At 30.5% G+C, this 26802-nt stretch overlaps 10 protein-coding genes across 10 annotated transcripts; 5 read left to right on the top strand and 5 right to left on the bottom strand. All coding sequences in view use genetic code 12, as the record gives it.

Moving 5' to 3' along the window:
- Positions 1-125: 125 nt before the first annotated feature.
- Positions 126-1109, top strand: SFH5 (Sfh5p; the record flags this gene model as incomplete). The annotated part of the gene is made up of 1 exon (XM_051764944.1): positions 126-1109. The coding sequence occupies one exon, from the start codon at positions 126-128 to the stop codon at positions 1107-1109; it is 984 nt and encodes a 327-aa protein (XP_051618306.1).
- Positions 1110-2983: 1874 nt separating this feature from the next.
- Positions 2984-6667, top strand: ECM21 (Ecm21p; the record flags this gene model as incomplete). The annotated part of the gene is made up of 1 exon (XM_051764943.1): positions 2984-6667. One exon carries the CDS (start codon positions 2984-2986, stop codon positions 6665-6667), a length of 3684 nt encoding a protein of 1227 aa, XP_051618305.1.
- Positions 6668-6938: 271 nt separating this feature from the next.
- CSA1 (Csa1p) lies at positions 6939-12821 on the bottom strand (the record flags this gene model as incomplete). The annotated part of the gene is made up of 1 exon (XM_051764942.1): positions 6939-12821. One exon carries the CDS (start codon positions 12819-12821, stop codon positions 6939-6941), a length of 5883 nt encoding a protein of 1960 aa, XP_051618304.1.
- Positions 12822-14932: 2111 nt separating this feature from the next.
- Positions 14933-17002, bottom strand: KGF54_004261 (pre-rRNA-processing protein ESF1; the record flags this gene model as incomplete). Its single annotated transcript, XM_051764941.1, has 1 exon — positions 14933-17002. The coding sequence occupies one exon, from the start codon at positions 17000-17002 to the stop codon at positions 14933-14935; it is 2070 nt and encodes a 689-aa protein (XP_051618303.1).
- Positions 17003-17290: 288 nt separating this feature from the next.
- On the bottom strand, positions 17291-19300 carry KGF54_004260 (TLD domain-containing protein; the record flags this gene model as incomplete). Its single annotated transcript, XM_051764940.1, has 1 exon — positions 17291-19300. The coding sequence occupies one exon, from the start codon at positions 19298-19300 to the stop codon at positions 17291-17293; it is 2010 nt and encodes a 669-aa protein (XP_051618302.1).
- A 278-nt stretch (positions 19301-19578) lies between these two features.
- KGF54_004259 (uncharacterized protein) lies at positions 19579-20372 on the bottom strand (the record flags this gene model as incomplete). The annotated part of the gene is made up of 2 exons (XM_051764938.1): positions 19579-20268; positions 20334-20372. The coding sequence occupies 2 exons, from the start codon at positions 20370-20372 to the stop codon at positions 19579-19581; spliced, it is 729 nt and encodes a 242-aa protein (XP_051618301.1).
- Positions 20373-20920: 548 nt separating this feature from the next.
- KGF54_004258 (protein kinase) lies at positions 20921-22573 on the top strand (the record flags this gene model as incomplete). Its single annotated transcript, XM_051764937.1, has 1 exon — positions 20921-22573. One exon carries the CDS (start codon positions 20921-20923, stop codon positions 22571-22573), a length of 1653 nt encoding a protein of 550 aa, XP_051618300.1.
- A 299-nt stretch (positions 22574-22872) lies between these two features.
- ERP5 (Erp5p) lies at positions 22873-23640 on the top strand (the record flags this gene model as incomplete). Its single annotated transcript, XM_051764936.1, has 2 exons — positions 22873-23094; positions 23206-23640. The coding sequence occupies 2 exons, from the start codon at positions 22873-22875 to the stop codon at positions 23638-23640; spliced, it is 657 nt and encodes a 218-aa protein (XP_051618299.1).
- Positions 23641-23831: 191 nt separating this feature from the next.
- On the top strand, positions 23832-25145 carry UBA4 (Uba4p; the record flags this gene model as incomplete). Its single annotated transcript, XM_051764935.1, has 1 exon — positions 23832-25145. One exon carries the CDS (start codon positions 23832-23834, stop codon positions 25143-25145), a length of 1314 nt encoding a protein of 437 aa, XP_051618298.1.
- A 40-nt stretch (positions 25146-25185) lies between these two features.
- Positions 25186-26781, bottom strand: KGF54_004255 (transcription factor TFIIIC subunit; the record flags this gene model as incomplete). The annotated part of the gene is made up of 1 exon (XM_051764934.1): positions 25186-26781. The coding sequence occupies one exon, from the start codon at positions 26779-26781 to the stop codon at positions 25186-25188; it is 1596 nt and encodes a 531-aa protein (XP_051618297.1).
- Positions 26782-26802: the final 21 nt, after the last annotated feature.

Here is a 26802-nt window from a genome sequence, read left to right as displayed (position 1 = left end):
GCCGCAAATGTCGTTCGATAAAACCGAATAAGGAATAAAAAACAACACTTTAAAAAAAAACTTAACAAGATCTTTACCAGTCTTAATCAAAACAACTTAAATCGTTTGTCCATTCGTTATACTAAATGACTACTGAACCAACAGAATCAGCTACAGTAGAATCAGTAATTGACTCAATAAAATCCCAAAAGTTATCAAAAGAAAATGCTGAAAAGTTATTAATCTTAATTGAATTATTACCACAAATTTTATCAGAATTAAATAATCCAGACTACGATGAAATATTCGGGTACAGAATCAACACTAATGAAAAACCACACGTGAACGTCCCAGTAAGAAATGAAATATTACTAAAATATCTAGCAGCTGATAAATATGATTTAGAATTAGCTAAAAAGAGAATTATCAACTGTTTAAATTGGAGAAATAAATTTCAACCATTACATGCAGCATTTGAAGAAAAATTTGATTCAGAATTAAATGAGTTGGGTGTAATTACTAACTTTAACAATACTGGGGCAAATTTAAAAATCATTACTTGGAATCTTTATGGTAATCTCAAAAATCCCAAGAAAATATTTGAAAAATTCGGTGGTAACTCAATTAAAGAATTACCAGGAAGTCAGTTCTTGAGGTGGAGAATAGGATTAATGGAAAAATCACTCCAGTTGGTTGATTTCACTGATCCAAAAAATAATAAGATTGGACAAATTCATGATTATAATAATATATCAATGTTTAAAATTGATCCTGGACAAAAACAATCTACAAAGGAAATTATAGAAATATTCGGATCAAATTATCCTGAACTTTTAAGTACTAAATTTTTTATAAATGTACCGTTAATTATGGGTTGGGTTTTTACTTTTTTCAAAACTATTAGAATTATAAATGAAGAAACTTTAAAAAAATTTCAAGTTTTAAATAATGGGAATCTTACTGAATTTTTACCTTCAAATGAATTACCTAAATCTTATGGTGGAAGTAGTGGAAAATCTATATTTGATTTAGATATTAGTAATAGTATTAAATTAAATGATTATGGTGAAATAATATTGAAAAAAATTGGTGATGATGAAATTGAACATAATAATGATGATGTTGAATAGATATAAAGTAGAAATGTATTTTCCAAAGTAGATTAATAGATTATAATAATGAATAATTGTAATATATTAAAGATATATTTTTAATTAAATACATAATAGTTGCAAAATATGATATAAGTCACATCTAATTCTTGCGTCAAAACCTGTCTCGACATGGGACCTAATTTAAATTTTACGAAACAGAATAAAATTTATAAAAAGAGATTGATAATTTTTTTTTAAATGACGTAGTTTGTAAAATTTTAAAATTTTTTATTATATAATCAAATCAGATCATGTTTTAAAATGATAAGTACATCCTATTTTGACTTTTATCTTTTACTAAAATTGATCCCTTGATTGGATTCAAAATTTAACAAAACATAGCTTTTGATATTTAATTACCAAGACATCAGCCATACTTCACTAAACGGTAATTAATGGTCGGATTTATTATTAAATAATTCCTGAGAGAATAGTACTAGTTGTTATAGTTGAAAATAATGGAATGAACGGTTAAAATTGTTAAATTTCACTCTAGTAAAAAGATACATAACTATAACTAATTTTGAAGATTTCTTTTCAAAATATCTCCACTTAACAATTAAATGATTTCTTTTTAGTGAATGACAAGGACATATATTCTTTTCATAGAATTAACTTGACTTGTTTTATAACAAACTTTGATATCATTTAGTTGACATGTATCACCAATGTCTTTTCGAAATGTGGGGGACTGGTTGTTATTTTTTTTCAACTAAGTGAACTTATCTATAAAATAAATTATTATATTTTCTTGACTTCAAATTAGATTAAAATGGTTTGGCTCATAATTACACTTACTTACTTACTTACTTACTTATTCCTTAGTATTATTTAATTTAACTAGTATAACTTTGAAGAAAAAGTTAAAAATCTTCTTTTATATCATTTATCTATTCATAAGGCTAAGCTAAATCACATCGTGCTCCTTCATTAGATTTGATTTTAGTTCAATTATTACTTAACTTAACTACACCCAGAATTTCATTCTAAATATCTCTAAATTATTCTAGATTATTTATATCTCATTGAATCGGCTTTAAAAGCAATACACAAATCCATGGAAAATTATATTGATTCACAAAAGAAATTTGTTCTTCTAAAATTATTACGATAACGTAAGATTTATTAAACATAATTTTCATTTATTAACTTCTAGATAATTATGTTCTCTTTAAAATTATGTAATTTGAAAATATAATTAATTATTTTTATTTCAACTTCTTCATTCAAAATTTATTTTCTTAATTATTGAAATAGAAGTTGAAAAATATATAATATAAAATTTATCCTACATTAATTTATTATAATTCAACCAAGTTGGAATAAAATATATCCCAATCTAAAAGTGAAAGTCGGGGGGGCTTTTTTTTTTAATTCAAACAAGTTGAAGCTAAACTAACTCATAACTAAAAAACTATATTATTAGTTCCAATTGTGAATATTTTAATTTAATTTGTAAATCATTATTTATTTTTTACTTCGACTTAGGGAAGAATTAATTCAAACCAAAGCTTGGTCAAATAAATTATTATATTTATCAACACAGGGAAATATAATATTTATAAGACAAGTTCTATAATATAATAATATAATAAAGTATCAAATACCAGCTTCCTTACATTACAAAATTTTAATTTTAATCATTCATACAATATCATTATATAATTCAAATTTTACAAGCTTTTACTTGCAGAATATTATAATACAATCCAAATATCATTGTCATAAATTTATTTTACATAATTTACATACAATATTATTTACTTATTATATCATATTCCATTATCCAACCCCACAAAATTTGAATACCAAGATTCCACAAATTAATCATCATTTACTATCAGACTACTATGCATCATCCACGAAGTTTTAGTTTTGATAAGCTAAAAAATAAGGTAGTCCATAGACATTCAACAGACTCAAATTTAGAAATACATAACAGAAGCCATAGTCTAGATAACTCAACTAATTCGTCACCCAACAATAAAAATAATTCTCAATCAAATCATCATAGTTATTTCCATAAGAGTGATACACCTCCAAGAGAAAATTTATCAACATCGTCAAGAATAAGATCAACTTCATTATCTTTTCATCATGATTCTCCAAAGGAAAGATCCCGATCTAGAACAAGATCTAAATCTATTACACATCATTCACAAACTTTATCACCATCAAATATTTTTAAATCTAATAAAACAAAAGATTTAATTAAACAAGAAACTTCAAATGTATTATCTAAAAAGCTTATTCAAATGTTACAAGATTTAGGATTACAACAACCAATATCATTAAAAACAACAACTTCAGGTTCCATCTCAAAAACTTGTAAAATTTACATATCAAATTCAAATGATTGTATATATTTACCACCAGCTGCATCAACTAGTTTTACTTATGAAGATGTTGAAAATGGTGGAACTGTACCAAATAATGATATGAATTCTCCTAGGTCTTCGATATATAATCAACAAGAAAATGATGATCAATTTCCAGCAGATCTAAGTCGTAGATCTTCAACATCAACTCCGAGTACATTGAATGAAACTACCACCTCTAACTCAATATATCAAAGAATGAAATCATTTCATAGTCCCAATTACTTATGTTCTAAAATAGATTCAGACCTCCCTATACCTCATACATTTGCAGTAATAATAGAATTAACAAAGGATGTGTCAACCATAAAAGATCTTGTATTCAAATTCCAATCATCAACTCAAATTTTATGGCCAACAGGTGATCCATATAACCGTTCCCAATTAAAAGAAAAATTTCGTATTGGAACAATGGAATGGTCAACAAATTTTAATAATGCAGATTACTATATAAATGCTTCAAATTCCAGTGAATATAAATTTAAAAATATAAAACCTGATGATTTAGCTAAAAGATCAAGAGAATATAAACTAGTTGATATATCAAAAACTACAAACAACAATCCGAGAGATGAATTTTCAACTGAAGATTCTCCACCACCGTCATCAACATCCACCACCGAAGAATCATCTACACCACAATTCAATTCAGAACATAAAGCTGGTCTTTATGTATTTTTATTACCTATACTATTACCAGAACATATCCCAGCGACAATAGTTTCAATAAACGGTACATTAAGCCACACGCTACTGGTTAATTTTAACAAAATAAGTGATAAACTTAATAGGAAATTAAAAGTCAACGCTGCTTATGCTATTCCAATGGTTAGGACCCCACCCAATTTTGCAAATTCAATAGCTGATAAACCAATTTATGTAAATAGAGTATGGAATGATTCAGTTCATTATATGATTACATTTCCCAAAAAATATATTTCATTAGGTTCAGAACATGTTATTAACGTTAAATTAGTACCATTAGTTAAAGATGTTGTCCTTAAACGAATCAAATTCAACGTACTAGAAAGAATTACCTACGTTTGTAAAGATTTATCAAAAGAATATGATTATGATAGTGAAGATCCAAATTTTTTACATCCATTATCAAAGGAGAACAAAATCAGAGAAAGAGTAGTATCATTATGTGAACTCAAGACAAAACATAAACAATCATCAAATGCATTTGGTGATCCATACAAAGAAGAAGTTATAAAATGTCCCGATAACAACTTATTATTTTCATGTTATGAGCCAGAAAATGAATTTGATAATACCCCAGCCTCGAAAAAGAAAAACCATCAAAAGGATAAAACAATGATTGCTTCACCTATAGACATAAACATTGCATTGCCATTTCTTACTACAAAAACAGATAAGTATATGATGACTGGTTCATCAAGTGAAGATGAATACTCACCATTTTCATCAACAAATACTCCAACAACATCAAGAAAAGCATCCATTATAGAATCAACAACTCGAAATCCCCCAAGTTCTCCCATTATTGGATCACTAGAAACAAACTTATCAAACGTAGACGAGGTAGGGTTACATGAATCACAAAAACACCCAACATCAGCTTACTTATCAGATGATCTTTCGTCAAAACATACCCCACCAGAAAATATCAAAAACGGATATACACTAGTATCAAGAGCATTATATCCAGATTCAAATTTTAGACATATTCAAATAAATCATAGATTACAAATTTGTTTTAGAATTTCAAAACCTGATCCAAAAGATGATTTTAAAATGCATCATTATGAAGTTGTGGTTGATACTCCTTTAATCTTATTAAGTTCAAAATGTAATGACGTATCTATTCAACTTCCTCGTTATAATGAAATAGAAGTATTAAACTCAGTAACTTCAGAAGATTCAATTTCTTTCAATACTCCAAATTATAAATCAACAAATGGAGTCTCGATAAAACCATGGATTCCTAATTCAGAAGAGAATCTTTCAACATCATCTAGTACAGAACAACTTCCATCCTTCGAAGAAGCAACATCAACTCCTAACTCACCATTAACAAGATCATTATCATACCCAGAAGATCCATTAAGTAGAATCCCTTCAATACCATTGATTTTACCAAACGAACCAGCACCAGCTTATGAAGATCAAGAAGATCAATTTACTTCAGTATCTCCAACGCCTACACCTCCATCTACTTCAGCTATGAACACTACGAGAGATTCAGTTAGTTCTTTAAACATAGATGAAATAGTAACTGAAGAAATCACACAACCACCATCTGCAACTGGATTAGAAAGAAGACAATCAAGTATAAAAGAAAGTTTGTCACAATCATTTCGTCCAAATAATTCACAACCAAATAGTTTTTCAAACAATTCACCATTTCATCATCGTCACAACCATCAAAGAAACGAACCAGCAAGTTCCCCAAATTCAAGTGACGATAACAGAAGTATTCAATCAAGTTCATCTTCATCATTAATACTAAACCAAAATGGAACAGTTGGTGTAACTCCTCCTTCTTCAACTATACCTGACTCAACTAGTTCATTAAGTTCAATAAGTGATGAAGTTGAAACTGAAGAAGCTGCAATAAATGAAGTTAATCCATTAGAATTCAGCAATGATTATAATGATTATGATAATGAAGAGGCTATATTGGATGATGATGATGATGAAGAGGAAGATAGTAATATCCCCTCAAATGGACTAACTGCAAAAGTTATTAATGAATCATCTGATGAGAATCTTATAATAAATAATTATCAACCTGAATTTTCTCAGTCAGCAAATCAAATTACAAATGATCAATCAAACATTTCGATAGACAATCAACAAAATGAGAAAGCTCTAGAAGGTGAAGAAGATTTTGAGGATGAAGACGATGAGGGAGAAGAAAAGGAAGACGAAGATGACGAAGAAGAAGAAAATGAAGACTTAATAACTCAAGAAATCAAATTTGCTCAAAGACTTCCCCTTCTAAAAAACATTTCTAGTGATTCAATAAGAACAACCTCAACAAATTACAATAATCCAACTCGTTATCAAAACAAATCATCAGCATCACTAGCGAATTACGCAAGACAATCTACTGATAATTTATCATTAATGACTGTATCCACAAACTTAACAAATTTGAAACCTCAAGATATTCATCATTTAAATACTTAGTTATAGACTTTTTTTTAATGATTTACGTTTTATAGTTTTAATGAATTTACGATTCACTTCCTACTTTGAAACTACATTATTTAATCTCTACGACGTTTCTGAAATTTTGATACAAAATTCTTATATGTTATTTAAAATATACAACAGAAAAATTTGAAACTTTTGAAAACAAGTTTTTAACAAAAATGACCGAAATTAACACAACTAATTGATGAAATATCAACCTAAAAAGAATGAAATGAAAAAAAAAAAAAATCACTCAGTGGGTAAACTAAATGAACCCAACGAATATTGTAATTATTGAAATCACTAAACTGAGATGGAATCCAGATGATTTTGAACCAGAATTATTGAATTCGGATACAGTTGATTGTTGTGGGGAGGCGCTAGCTGATGCTGAAGTTGATGCTGAACCAGCAACTGAATTTTGTGAGCCTGAACTTGAGATCAATGATGATTCAGCTGGTCTACCTTTATCTGCTACTGTTTGTTGACCACTTGTTTGACTTGCTTCTTGTTGCTGTTGTCCTTGTTGTTGACTTTCACTTTGTAAAGAACCAGCACTTTGAGCAGATTGATTTTGAGCTGCAACAGATTGAGTTTGATGAGATCGAGTAGCAGTGGTAGTGATTGTAATATAAGCTGTAGCAGTTTCCAAAACAACTGATTCTATACTTTGAGCTTGAGATGCTTCAACACTAGCTTGAGAAGCTTGAGCTACGGCTGATTGAGCATTAGCTAAAATTTCAGTTGATTGTTGTATATTGGCTGCACTTAATTGTACTGATGCAGCTGATTGTTGTTTTGAGGCTGCAGATTTTTGTACTGCTGATTCATGTTGGCTAACTATTGATTCTAAAGTTTGTTTAGCACCTTCTTCTACTGATGATAATGATTTAATTTCACTTTCACAACTTGCAATAATTTCTGTTTTGGTTACTATCTGAGCCAATGATTTGACTGATTCTAATGATGATATAGCTGATTCACATGATACAATGACTGTAACTACGCTTTGTTGGTGTTCAATTAATGTTGATTGGACAGCAGCTGCACTAGTTTGAATTTGATGAGCTTCACTCTGAACTGAACTTGCTGATGATACTTCACAATATACACTTACTTCAGTGATAGTTTGAGTGGTTGTAAAAACTGATTCATTTCCTTCAGCGTCTGTTGATGTTCCAGTTGATGTGATTATTGTTGATTCTGGATACGTAGTTTCTGAAGCAGTCGTTGTGTTGGTAAATAATTGAGATGAAGCAGTTAAACCAGTTTCTGAAGCTAATACACTGCTCAAAATAATAGTTGAACTTAATTCAGTACTTACATTTGCAATTGATGATGAGCTTGTATCACTAGTTGTTGGTTCTGTAACATTAATATTACCAGCAGACACTTCAACCAAAATACATTCATCACTATTGATCACACGTACATCATACCCAGTTTCAGCAGGACAAACATAAAATTGAACTTCTTCTTGACGTTTCTTTAATTTAGCAAATGGAATTTCAAAAGTTAATTTATTATTTTCAATACCCCAACCTCTAGTAGAATTCTCTATATCCCCAACAATTAATTCACCTAATGATCCAACTTGAATGTAACCAGAATTAATTACATGTAATAAGCCATCTTCAATTGCAAATTCGGCCAACGAACCATCAAATAATTTTATATGAGTACCATTTGTTTCAAATCTTGTAATTTCATTGTTAAATAATACAGATAAAGTAAATGATTCACCAGGATTTACTGGTTCAGTTGGCAATGAGCTTTCAGTTTCAGAGCTTACACTTTCAGTAGTACTAGATGATGAAATAGCTGTTTCTCGGACAATGTTTGATGTTGATGGGCTGGTCTCCTCTACAGTATTTGATGTCGTTGATGAATTTGTCTCCTCAACAATATCTGATGAGCTTTCAAAGCTTGATGGCAGACCCGAGCTTGATTGAAGTGTGGTACTTACACCAGTAGTTGGAACAGCAGTTGCAGCAACATCTAATAATGAACTAACACTGGCTGGTGGCATCCAATAAGGTTCCCAAACTCCAGCACTTGAACAAATCGAAGTAGCTAATGATCTAGCATCTAAAACATCACTACCAAAACAATTTTCTGCTATACATGATCCAACCAATCCTTGGAATGATGGCATTATACATAAACAACCAGTATCCCAATATGGACATGGTGTTATACCTGTGTTTTGAAACATACATGGTTTAGCACATTCTGGTAATTGATCATAAATTCTATCAGCAAACCCATTGATTGAGGCTGTTCTTGCAACGCTTGGATAAGTGGCGTATGGATTATCTGCTGTGGTTGTAGTATCTGGTGCTGTAGTTATTAATGAGCTTGAAATATCTGTAGATGGAGTAGAAGATGAGGTTCCAACGTTTTCTAATGAAGTTGAGCTTATATTTTCACTGATATTTGATGAGTTAGTCTGTTCAACGTTTTCTGATGAACCAGTCTCTTCAATAATTTCAGATGAACTTAAACTTGATGAAATGTCACTTGGTGATTCTGTAGTACTAACATCTGTAGTTGGGATAGCTGTAGCAGCAACATCTAATAATGAACTGACACTAGCTGGTGGCATCCAATAAGGTTCCCAAACACCAGCACTTGAACAAATCGAAGTAGCTAATGATCTAGCATCTAATACATCACTACCAAAACAGTTTTCTGCAATACATGAACCAACCAATCCTTGGAATGATGGCATTATGCATAAACAACCAGTATCCCAATATGGACATGGTGTTATTCCTGTGTTTTGAAACATACATGGTTTAGCACATTCTGGTAATTGATCATATATTCTATCAGCGAAACCATTGATTGAGGTTGTTCTTGCTACACTAGGATAAGTGGCGTATGGGTTATCTTCAGTTGTTGTTGGAGCTGTGGTAATTAATGAGCTTGGATCATCTGTGGATGTAGATGTTGATGAAGTTTCGCCAACGTTTTCTAATGAGGTAGAACTTGTTTCTTCACTAATATCTGATGCGTTAGTCTCTTCAGTACCTTCAGATGAACTTGTTGTAGTTTCTTCAACAATTTGGGATGAGCCTGAGCTAGATGTAGATTCTTCAACTATCTCTGATGTGCTGGTCTCTTCAGCGTTTTCTGACGAGCCAGTCTCTTCAATAATTTCAGATGAGCTTAAACTGGATGAAATGTCACTTGGTGATTCTGTAGTACTAATATCTGTAGTTGGGATAGCAGTAGCAGCAATTTCTAATAATGAACTGACACTAGCTGGTGGCATCCAATAAGGTTCCCAAACACCTGCACTTGAACAAATTGACGTAGCTAATGACCTAGCATCTAAAACTTCAGAGCCATAACAATTCTCAGCAATACATGATCCAACCAATCCTTGGAACGATGGCATGATACACAAACATCCTGTGTCCCAATATGGACAGGGAGTTATTCCTGTGTTTTGAAACATACATGGTTTAGCACATTCTGGTAATTGATCATAAATTCTGTCAGCGAAACCATTGATTGATGCTGTTCTTGCTACACTAGGGTAAGTAGCATATGGGTTATCTGCTGTTGTTGTTTCTGGTGCTGTTGTGATTAATGAAGAGTCGCTTGTTGATGTAGTTGTAGTGACAGGTGTAATATCGGTGGTATTATTATCTTCAGTTGAGTTTTCCTCTGAAGTTGCTTCTTGAGTTGAAGTATTTGTAGATGAAGTTTCTTCACTTGTAGTTTCTTGACTAGTAGTTTCTTCACTTGTAGTTTCTAGACTTGTGGTATATTGACTGTAAGTTTCCTGACTAGTGTTGGAAGTTTCTTGACTTGCTGTATCTTGAGTTGTAGTTTCAACCGATGCAGTTTCTTGAGTAGATGATGCATTATCAGTTGAGCTTGTATTATCAGTCGTAGTAGATTCTTCTGTTGAGCTTTGATCATCGACATTCTCGGCAGCAGCTTGAATTGGAGTACATCCTTCATTGTTATCACCTATATGAACATCACTACCTTCTTCAGCAGGACAAGATTGAAATTGAACATCTTCACGTTTAAATAATGATCTAGTTTCTTCAGTAGCTGTTAAAGTTAATTGATTTTCATTCATGCCCCAACCTGATGTAGCTTCTTCTCTATCATTAACAATAACTAATGCTCCTTCTGGAGTTACTTGAATATATTCAGTCTCCGATACTTTAAGGAATCCATCTTCAATAGTGAAATTAACAACTGAACCACTAAATAATTTAATTGATGTGCCATTAGTGGTGAAAAATGAGACAATACCTTGTAATGAAGCTGCAATGGTGAAAGGCTCATCCGGATTGACTGGTGAAGTTGGTAAAGCAGTTAATGAGGTTGTGCTTTCTATTTCGGTAGTACTAGTTGATGATTCTTCAATGGATGTTTCACTAATCGTGATTTCTGAAGAAAAAGTTTCTTCTGCTACACTTGAACTTGATAAACCTATAGAAATTATCTCTGTGGTTGGAATAGCTGTAGCGGCCACACTTAAAGCTGAACTAACACTTGCTGGTGGCATCCAATAAGGTTCCCAAACACCAGCACTTGAACAAATCGACGTAGCCAATGACCTAGCATCTAATACATCACTACCAAAACAATTTTCAGCAATACATGATCCGACCAATCCTTGGAATGATGGCATAATACACAAACATCCTGTATCCCAATATGGACATGGGGTTATTCCTGTGTTTTGGAACATACATGGTTTTGCACATTCTGGTAATTGATCATATATTCTATCAGCAAAACCATTGATTGATGCTGTTCTTGGTACACTAGGGTAAGTAGCGTATGGATTATCTGCTGTAGTTGTAGTATCTGGTGCTGTAGTTATTAATGAACTTGAAGTATCTGTAGATGATGTGGATGAGTCTGTTTCTTCAACAATTTCTGATGTGGATGAAGTAGTAGTTTCAATGACCTCTGATGTACTGGTTTCTTCAATAATTTCCGATGAGCTTGTCTCTTCAATAGTTTCTGATAAACTTGAGCTTGACGGAGTCTCTAAAATTGTGCTACTTGATTCAATGGTTGGTATAGCAGTTGCAGCAATTTCTAAAGCTGAACTAACACTAGCTGGTGGCATCCAATACGGATCCCAAACTCCAGCACTAGAACAAATCGAAGTAGCTAATGACCTAGCATCTAATACATCACTACCAAAACAATTTTCTGCAATACATGATCCGACCAATCCTTGGAATGATGGCATGATACATAAACAACCTGTATCCCAATATGGACATGGTGTTATACCTGTGTTTTGGAACATACATGGTTTTGCACATTCTGGTAATTGATCATAAATTCTGTCAGCAAAACCATTGATTGATGCTGTTCTTGGTACACTTGGGTAAGTGGCATATGGATTATCTGCTGTTGTCGTAGTATCCGGTGCTGTAGTTATTAATGAGCTTGAAGTATCAGTGGACGATGTGGATGAGGTTGTTTCTTCGACAATTTCTGATGATGAACTTGTTTCTTCAATACTTTCTGATGTACTACTTTCTTCAACAATTTCTGATGTGGATGAAGTAGTAGTTTCAATGACCTCTGATGTACTGGTTTCTTCAATAATTTCTGATGAGCTTGTCTCTTCAATAGTTTCTGCTAAGCTTGAGCTTGATGGAGTCTCTAAGATTGTGTTACTTGATTCAACGGTTGGTATAGCTGTAGCAGCGACTTCTAAAGCAGAACTAACACTTGCTGGTGGCATCCAATAAGGTTCCCAAACACCTGCACTTGAACAAATCGAGGTAGCTAATGATCTAGCATCTAAAACATCTGAACCATAACAATTGTCTGCTATACATGATCCAATTAAATCCTGAAACATTGGCATAATACATAAACATCCTGTATCCCAATATGGACAAGGGGTTATTCCTGTGTTTTGAAACATACACGGTTTAGCACATTCTGGTAATTGATCATAAATTTTATCAGCAAAACCATTAATTGATGCTGTTTTGGCTACAGTAGGGTATGTAGCCCAAGGACTATCTGCTGTTGTTTCTGGTGCTGTTGTAATTAATGAGGTATCAGTTGTTGATGTTGAACTATCATCATCGTCTGCAAAGACAAAGGAAGCAAAAACGAGTGAATTAACAAATAATGAGTATCTCATTTTGTTTTTGGATTAGTTAATAATAACTTCCTTGTAGTTGGTATGATATTATGAATTTGAATAATAGTAAAAAAAATGAAAATTTAAAATTCTAAAATGACATGTATGGACTTGAAAATAGGACGTCGTCATTCTTTTAAGTATAATCAAAATTTTTACTCCATACCAAAACTGTAAGATGAATAAAGGACTATTCAATTAATCGCGAGTTAGTTCTTAGTTTTTGACTTTTAAATTTTGCATCAAAAACATCTGAGTTTTGTGTAATGAATCTAAATCAAACGTATACCGATTGTTTAGAATTTTTGGAACAATACTTTTTATCCAATCGGAACAATAAATCTATGACATGCAAAATAATTTATGAAGTACAATAAAAATAGCCTAACCGTATCACTTCTGTAAGTTGTGTAATTTGGAACCAAAATACGACATGTATAACAACTTGCAGTCAAAATTATCAATAAGTCGAGTAAAACGGGAAAAAATTTCGTATTTTACAGAATAGTTCCCAGTATCCTGTAGTAAATACCAGATGCAATATGTATTTACTCTAGTTTGAAATTGATCGTCGTGAATAAAACTCGTAAACTCCTCAAATGGTATGGCCCACGATAAAAACTTAAACCTGTTCATACCGATATACTTTAGCCAAACCCTATTCTAATTAAGCTTATTACAATTTCATAATAGAAAAATTCAGAGTCTGGACATTCTTTTTGCCAAGTAAAGTTTGGCTTTATTTCCAGGATTCATCTTCTGTTTGTTTACATGTAAAACACTAATTTTGATAAAACTATAGCGGAGTATGAAATTTAACCATTTTGGTCCATTTTGAATTAAATACGAAACCATAATTATTATTGTAAATGGATCGGTTTTTGAGAACATCGGTAAACAATTGAGTAATTGTATATATTTTCAATTTAGTGTTTGTAACAAAATGTAAGTTTTACTAAAACACAAATACGAAAATACTAAAATTGCATTGGAGAATATATCGGTGATTCTTTTGAAAATTTAATGTAACTTCACATTTTGTGAATTTAGTTATAGTAATAATAATACATCGACTTCAAATTTGACAGAATATCTTTAACAATCAATCTCGTAATTGATTTTGAGACAGAATATTGTGATTATTTTTTCTCATTAATTCAAACATTTCAAATGAAAGAAATTAAGGGTCTGTTGTAGTAAAAAAATCAAATTTAATATTGAGCCGACAACCAACTTTTCTATTTTCGGAATTGATTCATTCAATCTTAACTAGTTCCACTGGGTTTAACTTGGCTAATTGATTGATGCATTATGTTAGTTCTTGTTTTAATCTAAAAAATTGGTTTTAATATTTACTCAATTTTTTGATATTCTTTTTTTTTTTTTCTTAACTATGTAAAATTGAATTTATCGGTAATTAACAAAGTCTATAATGAAATACAACAATGAAACCAATTATAAATTAAATTTCTAAATTCTAAGATGATCTTGGTAAATTAAAGTTCTTTTTCTTAGCAAAGGGTTAAATAATTTTTTGAATTTGAAAAGTTAATAAAAAAGTTTGAGAATTTAAGGTTACTTGGAAAGTAACTTAATTTCACACAAACGATATCGCGAAACAGAAAATTCAGTAGATTTCAATAGAAAAAGAGATCTCAGCATTGCTCACGAATATCATGAAAGCCCAAATGTGGCCATGAAAGTTGATCAATTAAAAAATCAATCTGCTTTATAACTACTTGGTGAACTCAAATTTATTAAGGAAAAAAAGATTAAAAAGATAATATTGATCTTTTAGATTAACTTTGTGTAAAATCAATAAAACTTAAATTTGTTATATAGCAAAAGGTTATGTATATTTTTTTTATTTGCTCACTTTGTCACGCCACTTATAATTGTAGTCTATGATAGAAATTGCTAGTATCAATAAACAACGACTTGGAATCAAAGTTAAAGTCCGTAGGTACACTTTAGTGGGTTTTTTTCAAGTTTTGATGCAAAATTTTACAAAATCTTTTTGAAAATTAGTTTTAAAGACTTTTTTACAAACCAAATTTTACAATTAGTTCATTTCATTTACTCATTACTTATCTATACAAACCTGTTAACCATTACTTTCTATTCTTCAACTTCTTAGCCAATTGTTTAACATCATCATAACTATTACTATTACTTTTCTCAAATTTTCGTTTCTTCGATCTATCAAAGCCATTCTTACTAGATTTATTATTCCTAGCTGATCTTTCCTTCAAAATTCTATTCATAACACTAGATTTTTTAAATTCACTATTACTTGGATCAATAGCATATTCATGATTTTCAAAGATTTCATTAAATCTTGAATCTTGTAAATTGATATTGAAATTATCTTGTGTCATTTCTGAATCTACTTTTTTATTTTTTTTCTTATTTTTTAGGTTCTTTTCGTTCTTCAAAACGTCTTTCATATTGAAATGATCTTGTTGGGTTGCTTCGTTGTCCATTAGTACTAATTCTAATTCTGCTTTTTGTTTATCTGTTAAGTTGGTTTGGTCTTTTGATTTTTTGTTGTGTTTCTTATGCTTGGATTTGTTTTTTTGGTAGTTCTCTTCTTCTTCGTCTTCTTCTACTTCCTTACTTTCTTTGTATTTATTCAATCTTCTTTGACGTCTTTCTTTTTCTTTTCTCTTGTATGCATCTATTGTTGTTTCTTCTTTATCTTCATCACTTTCATTTTTACCATCTTTTAATCCTGGATCAAATGTTATTTCCATATCAACGTCGTCTTCTTCTTCGTCTTTATCTTCTTTACCAACCGTTTGAAATGTGTTACCCAATAAAGATTGATATTTGGTTTTTAAATCATTACTGTCTTCATCTTTTTCGTCTTTATCGTCTTCTGAATCACTTGCTAAATATGCTTTAAAATCATTATCTTCAATCTCTCTTTGTGATAATGGTCTTGATGATAATGTTAATCTTTCTTTTGGGGTTTCATCCCATGTCAATTTAACTTTTGAATGTTGTAATGCATCAGTTACAAATTTTGAGTCTGGTCTATAATTTTTTGAAATTTTGAAACATTCATCTTTAACGTCTAATTCATCAAATATCATATCATCTGGTATATACCTTAAATCGAATATATTTGCTGTGGATTCATATTCTGTGCCATCAACATTTTTGTAGATGTTTTGTGAAGTATTTATGGAATCACATTCTACTACTGCATAGAAATATCTTAATCTTTGTAATTGATACTTTCTTAATGCTTTACTATCATAATCCTCTTTACCATCATCTTGTTCATAAAGTTTTTTGGTGACTCTTTCCAATTCTTTTGCATCATTTATATCAATATCTGAATCAATATCTGAATCGGAATCATCATCAGAATCTTGGGTTGATTTTTTTTTCAGTTTTTTTGAACTTTTGAATATGTCTCTTGAAGGACCTTCAATTTCTTCTTTTTGCATTCTCTCTTTCCCAAATTCAGATGGATATATTTTAACAGATTTTATTGATCCACCTTTCGGTACAAACGATATAAAAGTAGCCATTAAATCTTCAGCTCTTAAATTATCCCAATCCATATTTACAACTGCAAATGATTTTGTTGGATCTGCATCTTGTGGTTTACTTTCTTCAATTTCAACTTCTGATTCTTCTTCACTTTCTAAATCTTCTAGTGATACATCACTTTCATCAGATGATTCTTCTTCTTCTTCTTCCTCAGATGATGATGACGATGATTTATCATCCATTCCTTCTCCTCTTGCTCTGTCTAATTCTGACTCCTCTTTTCGTATTTTTTGAGCTAATTTTGAAACTTCATCGTCCTCTTCGTCTTCTGACTCATCGTCTTCTGATTCCTCTTCACTTTCCTCCTCTGATTTTTCTTCTTCTTCGTCATCTTCATCTTCATCTTCATGTTCGATAAATTTGTTTATGACATTATTTCGAGAATCATTTTTATTCAATTTCCTACCGTATCTATCTATCTTAACATTATTATTATGGTTCAATTTTTCTAGTTCCTTTTTATTAAATCTATCATCAACTTTAATTTTCAAATTCTTAAAACTTGGAAATTTAAATCTTGGATCATTATGAACTTGTTTAAATCGACTATCTTGGGTAATTGGCTTGATCTCTTTGTTTGGTTTTTGATTCTTCTTTTGATCTTTCTTATCTTTTGCCATCCTTGGTAAAGTGCTGACGTTTTGCTTTTAAGTAGAAGATTTGATATAGAATGTATGAAATTAATAATAAACTCTCATCTCTTACTGAAGAAATACGTTAAACTTTTAGTTACACAAAATTGAAAATTTATATTAAGAATGTGAAACACACTTACAAAGTGAAAAGAAGTAAGCAAAAAGAGAAATATTACAATCATCTCACATATATGAATTACGTCTAACAACAATTAAAAGTGAGCTGTAAAGTACAGGAACTAAAATAGTAATCATCACCAACGTTTTAATATTTTAAACGGATCCACCATTACCACCATGATTCCCAACCAATCCAACCATCTCCAAAAACGCCCTCTCCTCACCCATATTTTTCAAGTTGACATTTTGTCGCTCATTGGCAATTTTCTCCTCCCATTCCCATTGCTTCTTCTGTTCTTCTAAATTTTTGACAGATCCAATTCCCCAAACTTCTAAATCTATTATCGTAAACCTATCTTCGAAATTTTCATTGGAAAGTTGTGCTTGTTTGGAAGTTTGGAAATATGTAGTTGCTTGTGATGTAGAATGACCAACTAAATGTCTGAAGATTGCGAATTCTAAGTTGGATTCGATAGTTAATGATACATCACCTGGATAGTATTTTTGTAAGTTGTTCTTGTTTAATGGTTGTGAGTTACCAAAACCTAATCCCATTCCTAAATTGTTGAAGTAAATCAGTTTACCTTGTAATACTTCATTTGATATACTCTTATAATAATCTAGATGTGGTGATATACTTAAAATTATTGACTTATCATCACCGAAATTTTTCTTGTTTGAATTTACCCATGGATGATTCACTAGTACACAATACGTGACTCTATCATTTGAAGCTTGCCAATCTTTTAGTTTGGATTCCAGTTTCAAAAAGTAGTTGGGGAATATATTATCAAATTTTTCATATCTTTTGTTTGTTTCTATAGTCTTTTGTTTTATTCGTTTACCACTTACTATAAATAATGTAGGTGATTGCCATTTAAAAATTTTAGTTTCTAAGGACCTAATTGAAAACCCGGACTCCGAACCTGAATATAATTTAAACATGTTCTCATTTGTTATTTCTATCTTACTCCCTATGCCTCTTAAAATTGCTGATATATATGATATGAATGGAATTGTCACCAATTTTGATTCCGTGAATTTAGATGAGGGTTTTTGAACTTTATTGTCATTTTCAATTTCTGACTCTTTTGCCTTGAGTTTTTGTTGTAGCTGCTGTTGTTGTGGTAACTTATTGTTTGTGCTTAGTATCCAGTTACTCATTAATTTTGCAGACGACTGTGAAATGAAATAAGGTAGAATCAACCTTATACCCGTATAAAATTGATCAAATGTAATTTCAGTTCTATCATCCAGGATGTCCAAATATTTAATGATGTAGTTAGAATATATTTCAAACTCCTTCCATCTATTTAAATAGCTTATTAGCAACTTGTCCATACTTTGATGATTTTGTAATGGTATTGCATTCAATATCAAATCGAATGTTAGTATGTATTTTAAGTCATCAATTTTGAATGGGAATCCGGCATAGTTTATATCGTCATAATTTCTGAATATTTCAAGCCTCTTCCAATTGACCTTTTTTGACTTAATTTCAATTGAGTCTGTTTCTTCAAAAGATTGAACCAAGTAAACCGAGACTTTATCTTCCTCCAGGGACTGCTCCACTTTTTGTATATCATTTGCTTTTCCATTCCCATAATTGATCGATATATACCATAACTTTATAAAGTTTAAGCCATCTTCATCGTATTCATTTGCACCGAATAACTTTTTAAATCTACCTAATAAAAAAATAGATGATATGATGAATTCCTTCAAATCTAGAGTCTCAACTTTTTCATCAACTTTATTATTCAAAAATGGCAGCTGTCCTATTCTTTTCATAGACTTAAAGAATAAATCCAAAAACTTGTTGAAGTCCGAGCTGTAATAATGTTCATCAATTGTTGAAGTTAAATCATTATTATTGCTAAGGATCCACTGGCCCAAGTAAGATTTGGATATGTTATGATTATTTAGCAATTCTTTCTCTTCTTGTTCAGCAGATTCATCATTATTAGTAAAGCTCTTGAAAGATTTATTATTTTCAATTAGTTTTGATTTTATAATTGATATTTCAATCGGTTTTAATAATTGTAAACATCTTGTATAGAATAAGTCATATAATTCAGTTTTAGTTAATTTAACCTTTATATTTTGTTCTTTCTTATTATCAATACTATTATTATCATTGCTTGAGCTAGTAGATTGTCCCATTTAAACTTTATTTAGGTAGTAAAGTAACGGTATAACTTGATCATTTAAAATCAGTTCAAAACGTATGTAAGATTCTAAAAATATCAAACTTATATAATAAGTTTTGTGTAAGAAATATACGAATTATAATAAAATTTACATCATTGATAATTTGCAAGATCTTGAGAAAGTATAAGATGAGAAAGAAAGAATCCAAATCTTCATATTGACCACGTCAGTTGAATAACAACAATCCTTTATTAATTCTATATTTTATTTTACATTTCAGATCTATAACATTATAGTAAATATTCGCTTAGTAACTCTTTAGCTCTAATTTCAATATCAAATACAACTTTTCTAAATTCACCATAAATACCTTTTGAATTTAATATTTCTTGTTCTTCTTCATCATTTTGATTGTTAGAACTATTTGCTTGACTACTACTATTATAATCTCTTAACATTTGTTGTTTTAATAAATTCTTGTTGAAACTTATCAACACCAACGTAAAATAAACTCTAATAACTGTCATTATTAACGTAGTACTAAATATAAAGAACAATTCTCTATGAGCAGATGCAGATTGTTTGGATAAATCGGCTTCGGCATCAGTTTCATCCATTGCTCTTTTTAAAAATCTTAAACCATTTCCACCAACATCAGTACCACTTTCTTCTTCTGAATAAAACCAAAATAGCATGAAATAAACAGTATAGAATATTCCAATTAAACTATCGAGCAAATAACAAACACTTGCTAATGAAATTTTCCTCAAGTTATTTTGTTTATTTGTTAAATTTATTAATGCATTTGCATAAATGGGTAACATTATTAATGCTAATGAATTATACAACCATTGCCAAAAATTTATTGGATGACCTGTAAATAATGATAATATACCATATAATCCTCCTGCTTTATTCAAAATTGTTATACCCAATATTATTTCAACTCCAATAAATAATGGAATATAACCAAAAAATTTCTATCAATAAAAAGTTAGTATTCGAGTTGATTATAGACTAATATGAGTAAAGTATTTATACATACTTGTGGTAGAAGTCCTTGCAATTGAGCAGGAATAGCCATTTTATGTATCTTTTTATTTGGTACTTGTGGTATTGTGTTGATGGTTTGAAATATTTTACAATGATTTCTCGGTAAAAAATTATTTACAGCTATCCGATTTATATTTTTATTCTTAAACACTATGTAGATAAGCAGTGAATAAGTATATGATGTTACTTTAATCCACTATTTTTAATAGGGTACTATCTCAAATCTAGCATACGATCAGACTAACAACATTTACACACAAATAGTCGTGGTGCAAGAATATTGAGGCAGATGGGTCGATCTGGTAGCGAGTTTTTGGTAAATTGAACAACTGCTGCATTACTTTCATCATTCTGAAATTGCACTTTTACAACAAGCTTCATTTGCATTTCTATCTAAAAAAAGTCTTGAGAATTGGGAGGAACCAATCTATGCTTAAGTCTTGTAAAAAAAGAATTAAATTTGATTGGAAAAAATTGGAAGAAATTTATCGCTGCGTGATATAGAAAATAGCCTTATTTTGAGAAGATCATCGTAAATAACATCAATTTAAAATACTGTAGATAACCAGGATCATTAGAATGAGTACTAGCGCAGAAAAAAACGAGGTAATTGAAAGGCTAGAGAACGTTCAACTAGACAATAATAGTGAATATGAAGACGTTGAAGCATATTCAGACTCTTCAGACGACAGTGATTTTGACGAAGGTAATAATTCAACCTCAAATACGGCCAGCCCAACTAACGGCAACAAAATTTCGAAGCCACTAGAAAAAGAAGATATCGTTACAAAATATGCAGATAAAATAAAGACAGAACCATTCAAGAAAGGTCCACAAGTAAATAAAGATCGAGCAAATAGAGCAACAGTTGAACAAGTATTAGATCCAAGAACTATTAGATTTTTAGGTAAAATTTTCAATTCAAATATAATCTCAAGAATTAATGGGTGTATAAGCACTGGTAAAGAAGCAAATATATATCATGGAACAAATGATTCAATACCAAATAGTCCAGAATATGCAGTTAAAATATACAAGACTTCAATTTTAGTATTTAAAGATAGGAAAAGATATGTTGATGGAGATTTCAGATTAAGAAATACAAAAGATCAAGGAAATCCAAGAAAGATGGTTAAGATATGGGCAGAAAAGGAATTTAGGAATTTAAATAGAATTTACTACCAGAGTAAAATACCATGTCCTAAACCAATCATCTTAAAATCTCATGTTTTAGTAATGGAATATTTAACAAAAGGTTCAAATCAACCATCACCAAAATTAAAAGATTATAAATTTAAAAACACAGACGATATAATAAAGTACTACTATCAAATGTTAATATGTATGAGAAGATTATTTCAAGATTGTAAATTAGTTCATGCAGATTTAAGTGAATATAATTCCATAGTTCATGATAATAAATTGTTCATTATTGATGTTTCTCAAAGTGTTGAACCTGATCACCCAATGGCCTTGGATTTCTTGAGGATGGACATTAAAAATGTTAATGATTTTTTTAGTAGACTGGGTATTAATGTATATCCTGAAAAATCAATTTTTAAATTTATTACTGATAAAGACAATCAGTTAGGTTTTACAGCAAAATGGAACAATGCTGAGAATAAAACTGAGCTTAAATCTTTTGAGGAGGATCAGGAAATTACAGACGACGGTGAGAAGGATACAAACATCGAAATTAGCGAAGCTAAAACTGACAATGATGAAGATGAAGATACCAAAGAAATGAGAACATATTTGGATAATTTACCATTGAAACTAACAAAAGACCAAGAAATTGAAGATGAAATATTCAGATCATTACACTTAGTAAGGTCATTGAATCATTTGGACGAAAGAGATTTTAAGAAGTTTTCTGAAGGTCAAGTTGATACAATGAAAGAATTGGTGGCTCCAACTTCTACAGGGAATAATAATGGGGATCAGAACGGGGAAAACGAAGCAGTAGAAGGAGTAGAAAAAGAGAATATAATCGATGAAGAGGGTGATGTTGACAGTGAAGAAGATGATGACGAAGAAGATTCAGATGAAGATGAAGATAGTAGCGATGATGAAAGAGAGCAACTGACACCAAAAGGTAAAAAATTCGAAGATAAAGAATCTAAAAAGGCAAGGAAAGAAGCTGCAAAATTAGCAAAACAAGAGAAAAGAAAAACAAAAATGAAGAAACATATTAAGAAGAAAATAATAAATAAGAGAAAAACTGGTAAATAGAAATATACCTCATTTATCATTTTCACTTTGAGTACCTCTGACCTCAGTTACTTTACTTCGAATATAATAAACCCCATTCGTTACTTTGTTTGTATAAGTCCATTCGTTATACTTAATGAAACACGTCTAAAAATTTACATCCATTTGGTAGCCTTAGTTCCTTTACGTGTCTAAATTTTTTATTATTAGAAATTTTCAAATTTATTTTTTTTCACCATAGAATATTGATCTAACTTCAACCAACTTGACATCAACATTTAATTCATCTCATATTCAATTCACATTACAGATCAAGCAAGATGTTGAATCATATAAGTCAAATAATTTTTGCCGTTTTTATAGCATCAATTCAATTAACAAATGCATTACATTTTTATGTCAAGACAGGAGAAACTAAATGCTTTTTTGAAGAATTACAAGATGAAACTTTAGTTGTTGGTAAAATTGATGCTTATGAAAAAAATGATTATTCAAATGAATATTTTAAAAATAATAAATTGAGAGTACAAATTACAATTGATGTATGTAAAATTTTGATCAATTGAAAAATTATTAATTACATTTAGTAATTTGCGATTGAGGTTAAGCCTATACCTCGCTTTAAAAGATTTGTACTAACTTTTGACTTGCAGGAAACTTTTGATAGTAATCATAGAGTCTTTGATCAAAAATCATCACCAGATGGAGAGTTTACATTTACATCAATGGATTTAGGAGAACATAAATTTTGTTTAACTCCAATATACACAGACAACACTCACAATAAAATCCATAGAATCTTTTTTGATGTAGCTCAAGGTTCAACTCATGATTATGTTGACTCAAAATCAACCAAACTGATTGATGATTTAACCAAAAGAGTTAATTCATTATATGAACAATTAGATAAAATTCATTGGGAACAAGAATATATGAGACAAAGAGAAGCTGTTTTCAGAGACCAAAGTGAAAGTACTAACTCAAGAGTTGTTAAATGGTCAATTGTTCAATTGTTTGTTTTAGTTGGTACTTGTGTTTATCAATTACGTCATTTAAAATCATTTTTTGTTAAACAAAAAATTGTATAAAGTTAATATTAAAAGTATAATGAACTGGCTGTGGTTATAACGAGTTTACTATGATTCTATTAAAGTTGTAAGCTTCGAACTTTTCAACTCTGTTTTTTTGTATATATCAGTTTATAAATATAGCACCGGATTTTGTAACTTGAAAAAAAAAAAGATTGTTGCAAAAACTTATATAAACTACGATAGAATCAATGACTAGTACTTCACAAGAAGTAGAGCTACTACGAAAAATTAAAGAATTAGAAATAGAAAATGAAAAATTAAAAAATGATAATAGTCAACTTAAAAATCAAGAATTCTCCAAGATAGACGATAAGTTTAGTTTAGATGAGTATAAAAGATATGGTAGACAAATGATAGTACCACAATTTGGTTCATTAGATTCCCAAATGAAGTTATCGAAATCCAAGATATTAGTAGTTGGAGCCGGGGGATTGGGCTCACCTGCATTACAATATTTAGCAGCTGCTGGGGTAGGAATTATTGGCATAATAGATGATGATAAAGTTGATACAAGTAATTTACATCGTCAAATAATTCACAACACTGCGATGGTTGGACAATATAAATGTGATTCTGCTAAGGACTTTATAAAAAAATTGAATCCTCATGTTAGAGTATATACATGCCCAACTAAATTAACCAATGAAAATGCTTTTGAAATAGTTGGTAATTATGATTTAGTATTAGATTGCACAGATCATCCAGCAATAAGATACTTAATAAATGATGTATGTGTAATACTAGGTAAAACAATAGTCAGTGGATCAGGTTTAAAAGCTGATGGTCAGTTCACTGTATTAAATTTTGAAAACTTCGGGCCATGTTATAGATGTTTTTATCCACAACCACCAAGTCCATCCTCAGTAACTTCGTGTTCAGATGGTGGTGTTATAGGACCAGCTATTGGATTAGTTGGTGTTTCAATGGCTATGGAAACAATTAAAATTTTGACTGGATACTATAAGAAAGACAACTTTCAACCTTTTTTAGCTTCATATTCTGCTTACCCTAATCAACAAATACGTACTTTCAAGATGAGACCTAGACAAAGGAACTGTTTGGTATGTGGTGAACATAGATCCATAACTAAGGAACAGATTGAAAATGGTGATATCAATTATGTTGAATTTTGTGGTAAAGTTGTACAAGAGCCCATTGATGATAAATATAGAATATCAGTTACAGATTATTATGAACTAATAGAAGATAACTATGATCATACATTAATTGATGTGAGACCGAAAGAACAATTTAACATTACGAATTTACCAAACTCTATCAACATCGAATGGGATCCAGCATTTAGAAAACTAGAGTCGTTAGATGACTACATCGACAATACAGACAAAACAAGTGAGATTTACCTAGTATGCAGATTTGGGAATGACTCACAATTAGCTGCCAAAAAACTCATAGATATGGGCTACAAAAACGTTAAAGAATTAAAAGGAGGTTTAAATAAATGGACAGATGAAATAGATCCTACAATTCCAAAATATTAATTTTAATTCTAGACTTCATGTATTATAATATATAATTTGCTTATGCAAAGTTTGGATCTAATCTTTCAACTATTAAAACCCCAGATGCTGTACCAGCAGCATAAATGGAAGCACCAATGGCATTTTCATTCCAAGCTAGCGATGAGATCATAATTTCTTTATCTGAAAAAGTAGTCGTTAAGTTACTTTCCATTTCAGTTTTCAGGAAAGTTGTTATTAACGAGAGCTCGTCCTTAGAATTCTTACCTTTTTTATCTCTCGATGGATTTAACAAAAATTTCCACATAATCAAAGGATTCAACATTTTATTTCTACCTCTAGCTGTTAAGAATTTTCTTGTATAATTAATTAATATTATTTCACCATTTGTTGTACCCGTTAACATAAATGGATGACCTAAAATTTCAGACATTTTGGCACTTGTTATATGACTATCAAATTTAAACATAGTCATTTCTGAATCTTGTAATGATCTGAAGCTGGCAACGTTACTATATTCTAAATTATAAGCTAATAGAATATTTTGCAATGTATGATTGTAAGTTGGTTTAATGTTAGATTTTTCTACTAATGGTGAAAATACTTCTGAAACAGGATTTCGAGATGTAAATGCAACTCCTTTATGTCCTTGACCATTAACTACATTTATATAATCGTTCGGATTATCGGGATTTTTGACACAAGTGATATTTGAAATTGGTCCATTCGACATGAATGTTTTGTAATTAGGTTTTGCTAGATCGTCACCTTTGTAATAAAAAGGTGTTTGAAACTCGGTTATATATCCTTCTGTATTACCAGCTAAAATCCTATGAGGTCCACTGTAGCTGAAGCATGTAAAATGTGAATTTTTATTTTTCTTTGATTCTGATGAATAACTAAAAGATGATTTTTCAATTATGCTATAATTTGGTGCAGATGTTTCTATTTTCAACAAATGAACTTTACCATCTTTAAAAACACATGTTAACACTCCCAATATTGGGTCATCAGTATATATTGGAGCCCATTGTAATTCCGATACAGCACCAAACGCAGACGTTATGAAAACTTTATAAAGTTCAAATTCATTATTTTCGGTATTATACTGCCAAATTTGTATTGATGAGTTCAAATTTTTTTCTCTAGTGTTATTGAAAATGTTTAGTTCAGCATTAGTTGGGTTAACATCTTTTAAGTCACGATCTTCGCCAATTACTACTCCTATTGCTAAATAACTTACTTTGGGTTTCACTTCGCCCATTAAATCTTGAGGTAACCATTGCATCGATGTGATGTGACCTCCAACTGCTATTAATTTTGCGTTTCTTTCGGTAATGTCATTTAATTTATACGGTACTTCATTTTCTAATTGAATTTCTTGTTCAATTTTATCATGTATAATGTTTAGCTTCACGTTTGTGTTGAATCTGTATTGAAAATATTGTTTATCCACTTCTCTTAGTTCCAATTGAGATAGATTCAAATCTTCATTCGAAATATAATCATATTTTTGAGCTTTTGGTATAAGCGCTTTAACTTTTGATTCATCCAATGTAAATAACTGGTTTCCCCAAATGTCTTTATAATCTTTAAGATATTCGTAATATTCTAGATTGTAACCAATCTCGGTAACAAATCTAGCTCTTAAACTCATTTAACAATTGATTTGGAGACT

Source organism: Candida jiufengensis (assembly GCF_024610255.1).
Source record: "Candida jiufengensis strain CBS 10846 chromosome Unknown scaffold1, whole genome shotgun sequence".
Lineage (NCBI taxonomy): Eukaryota > Fungi > Ascomycota > Pichiomycetes > Serinales > Debaryomycetaceae > Lodderomyces > Lodderomyces jiufengensis.
This window is presented reverse-complemented; position numbering and strand designations above follow the sequence as displayed.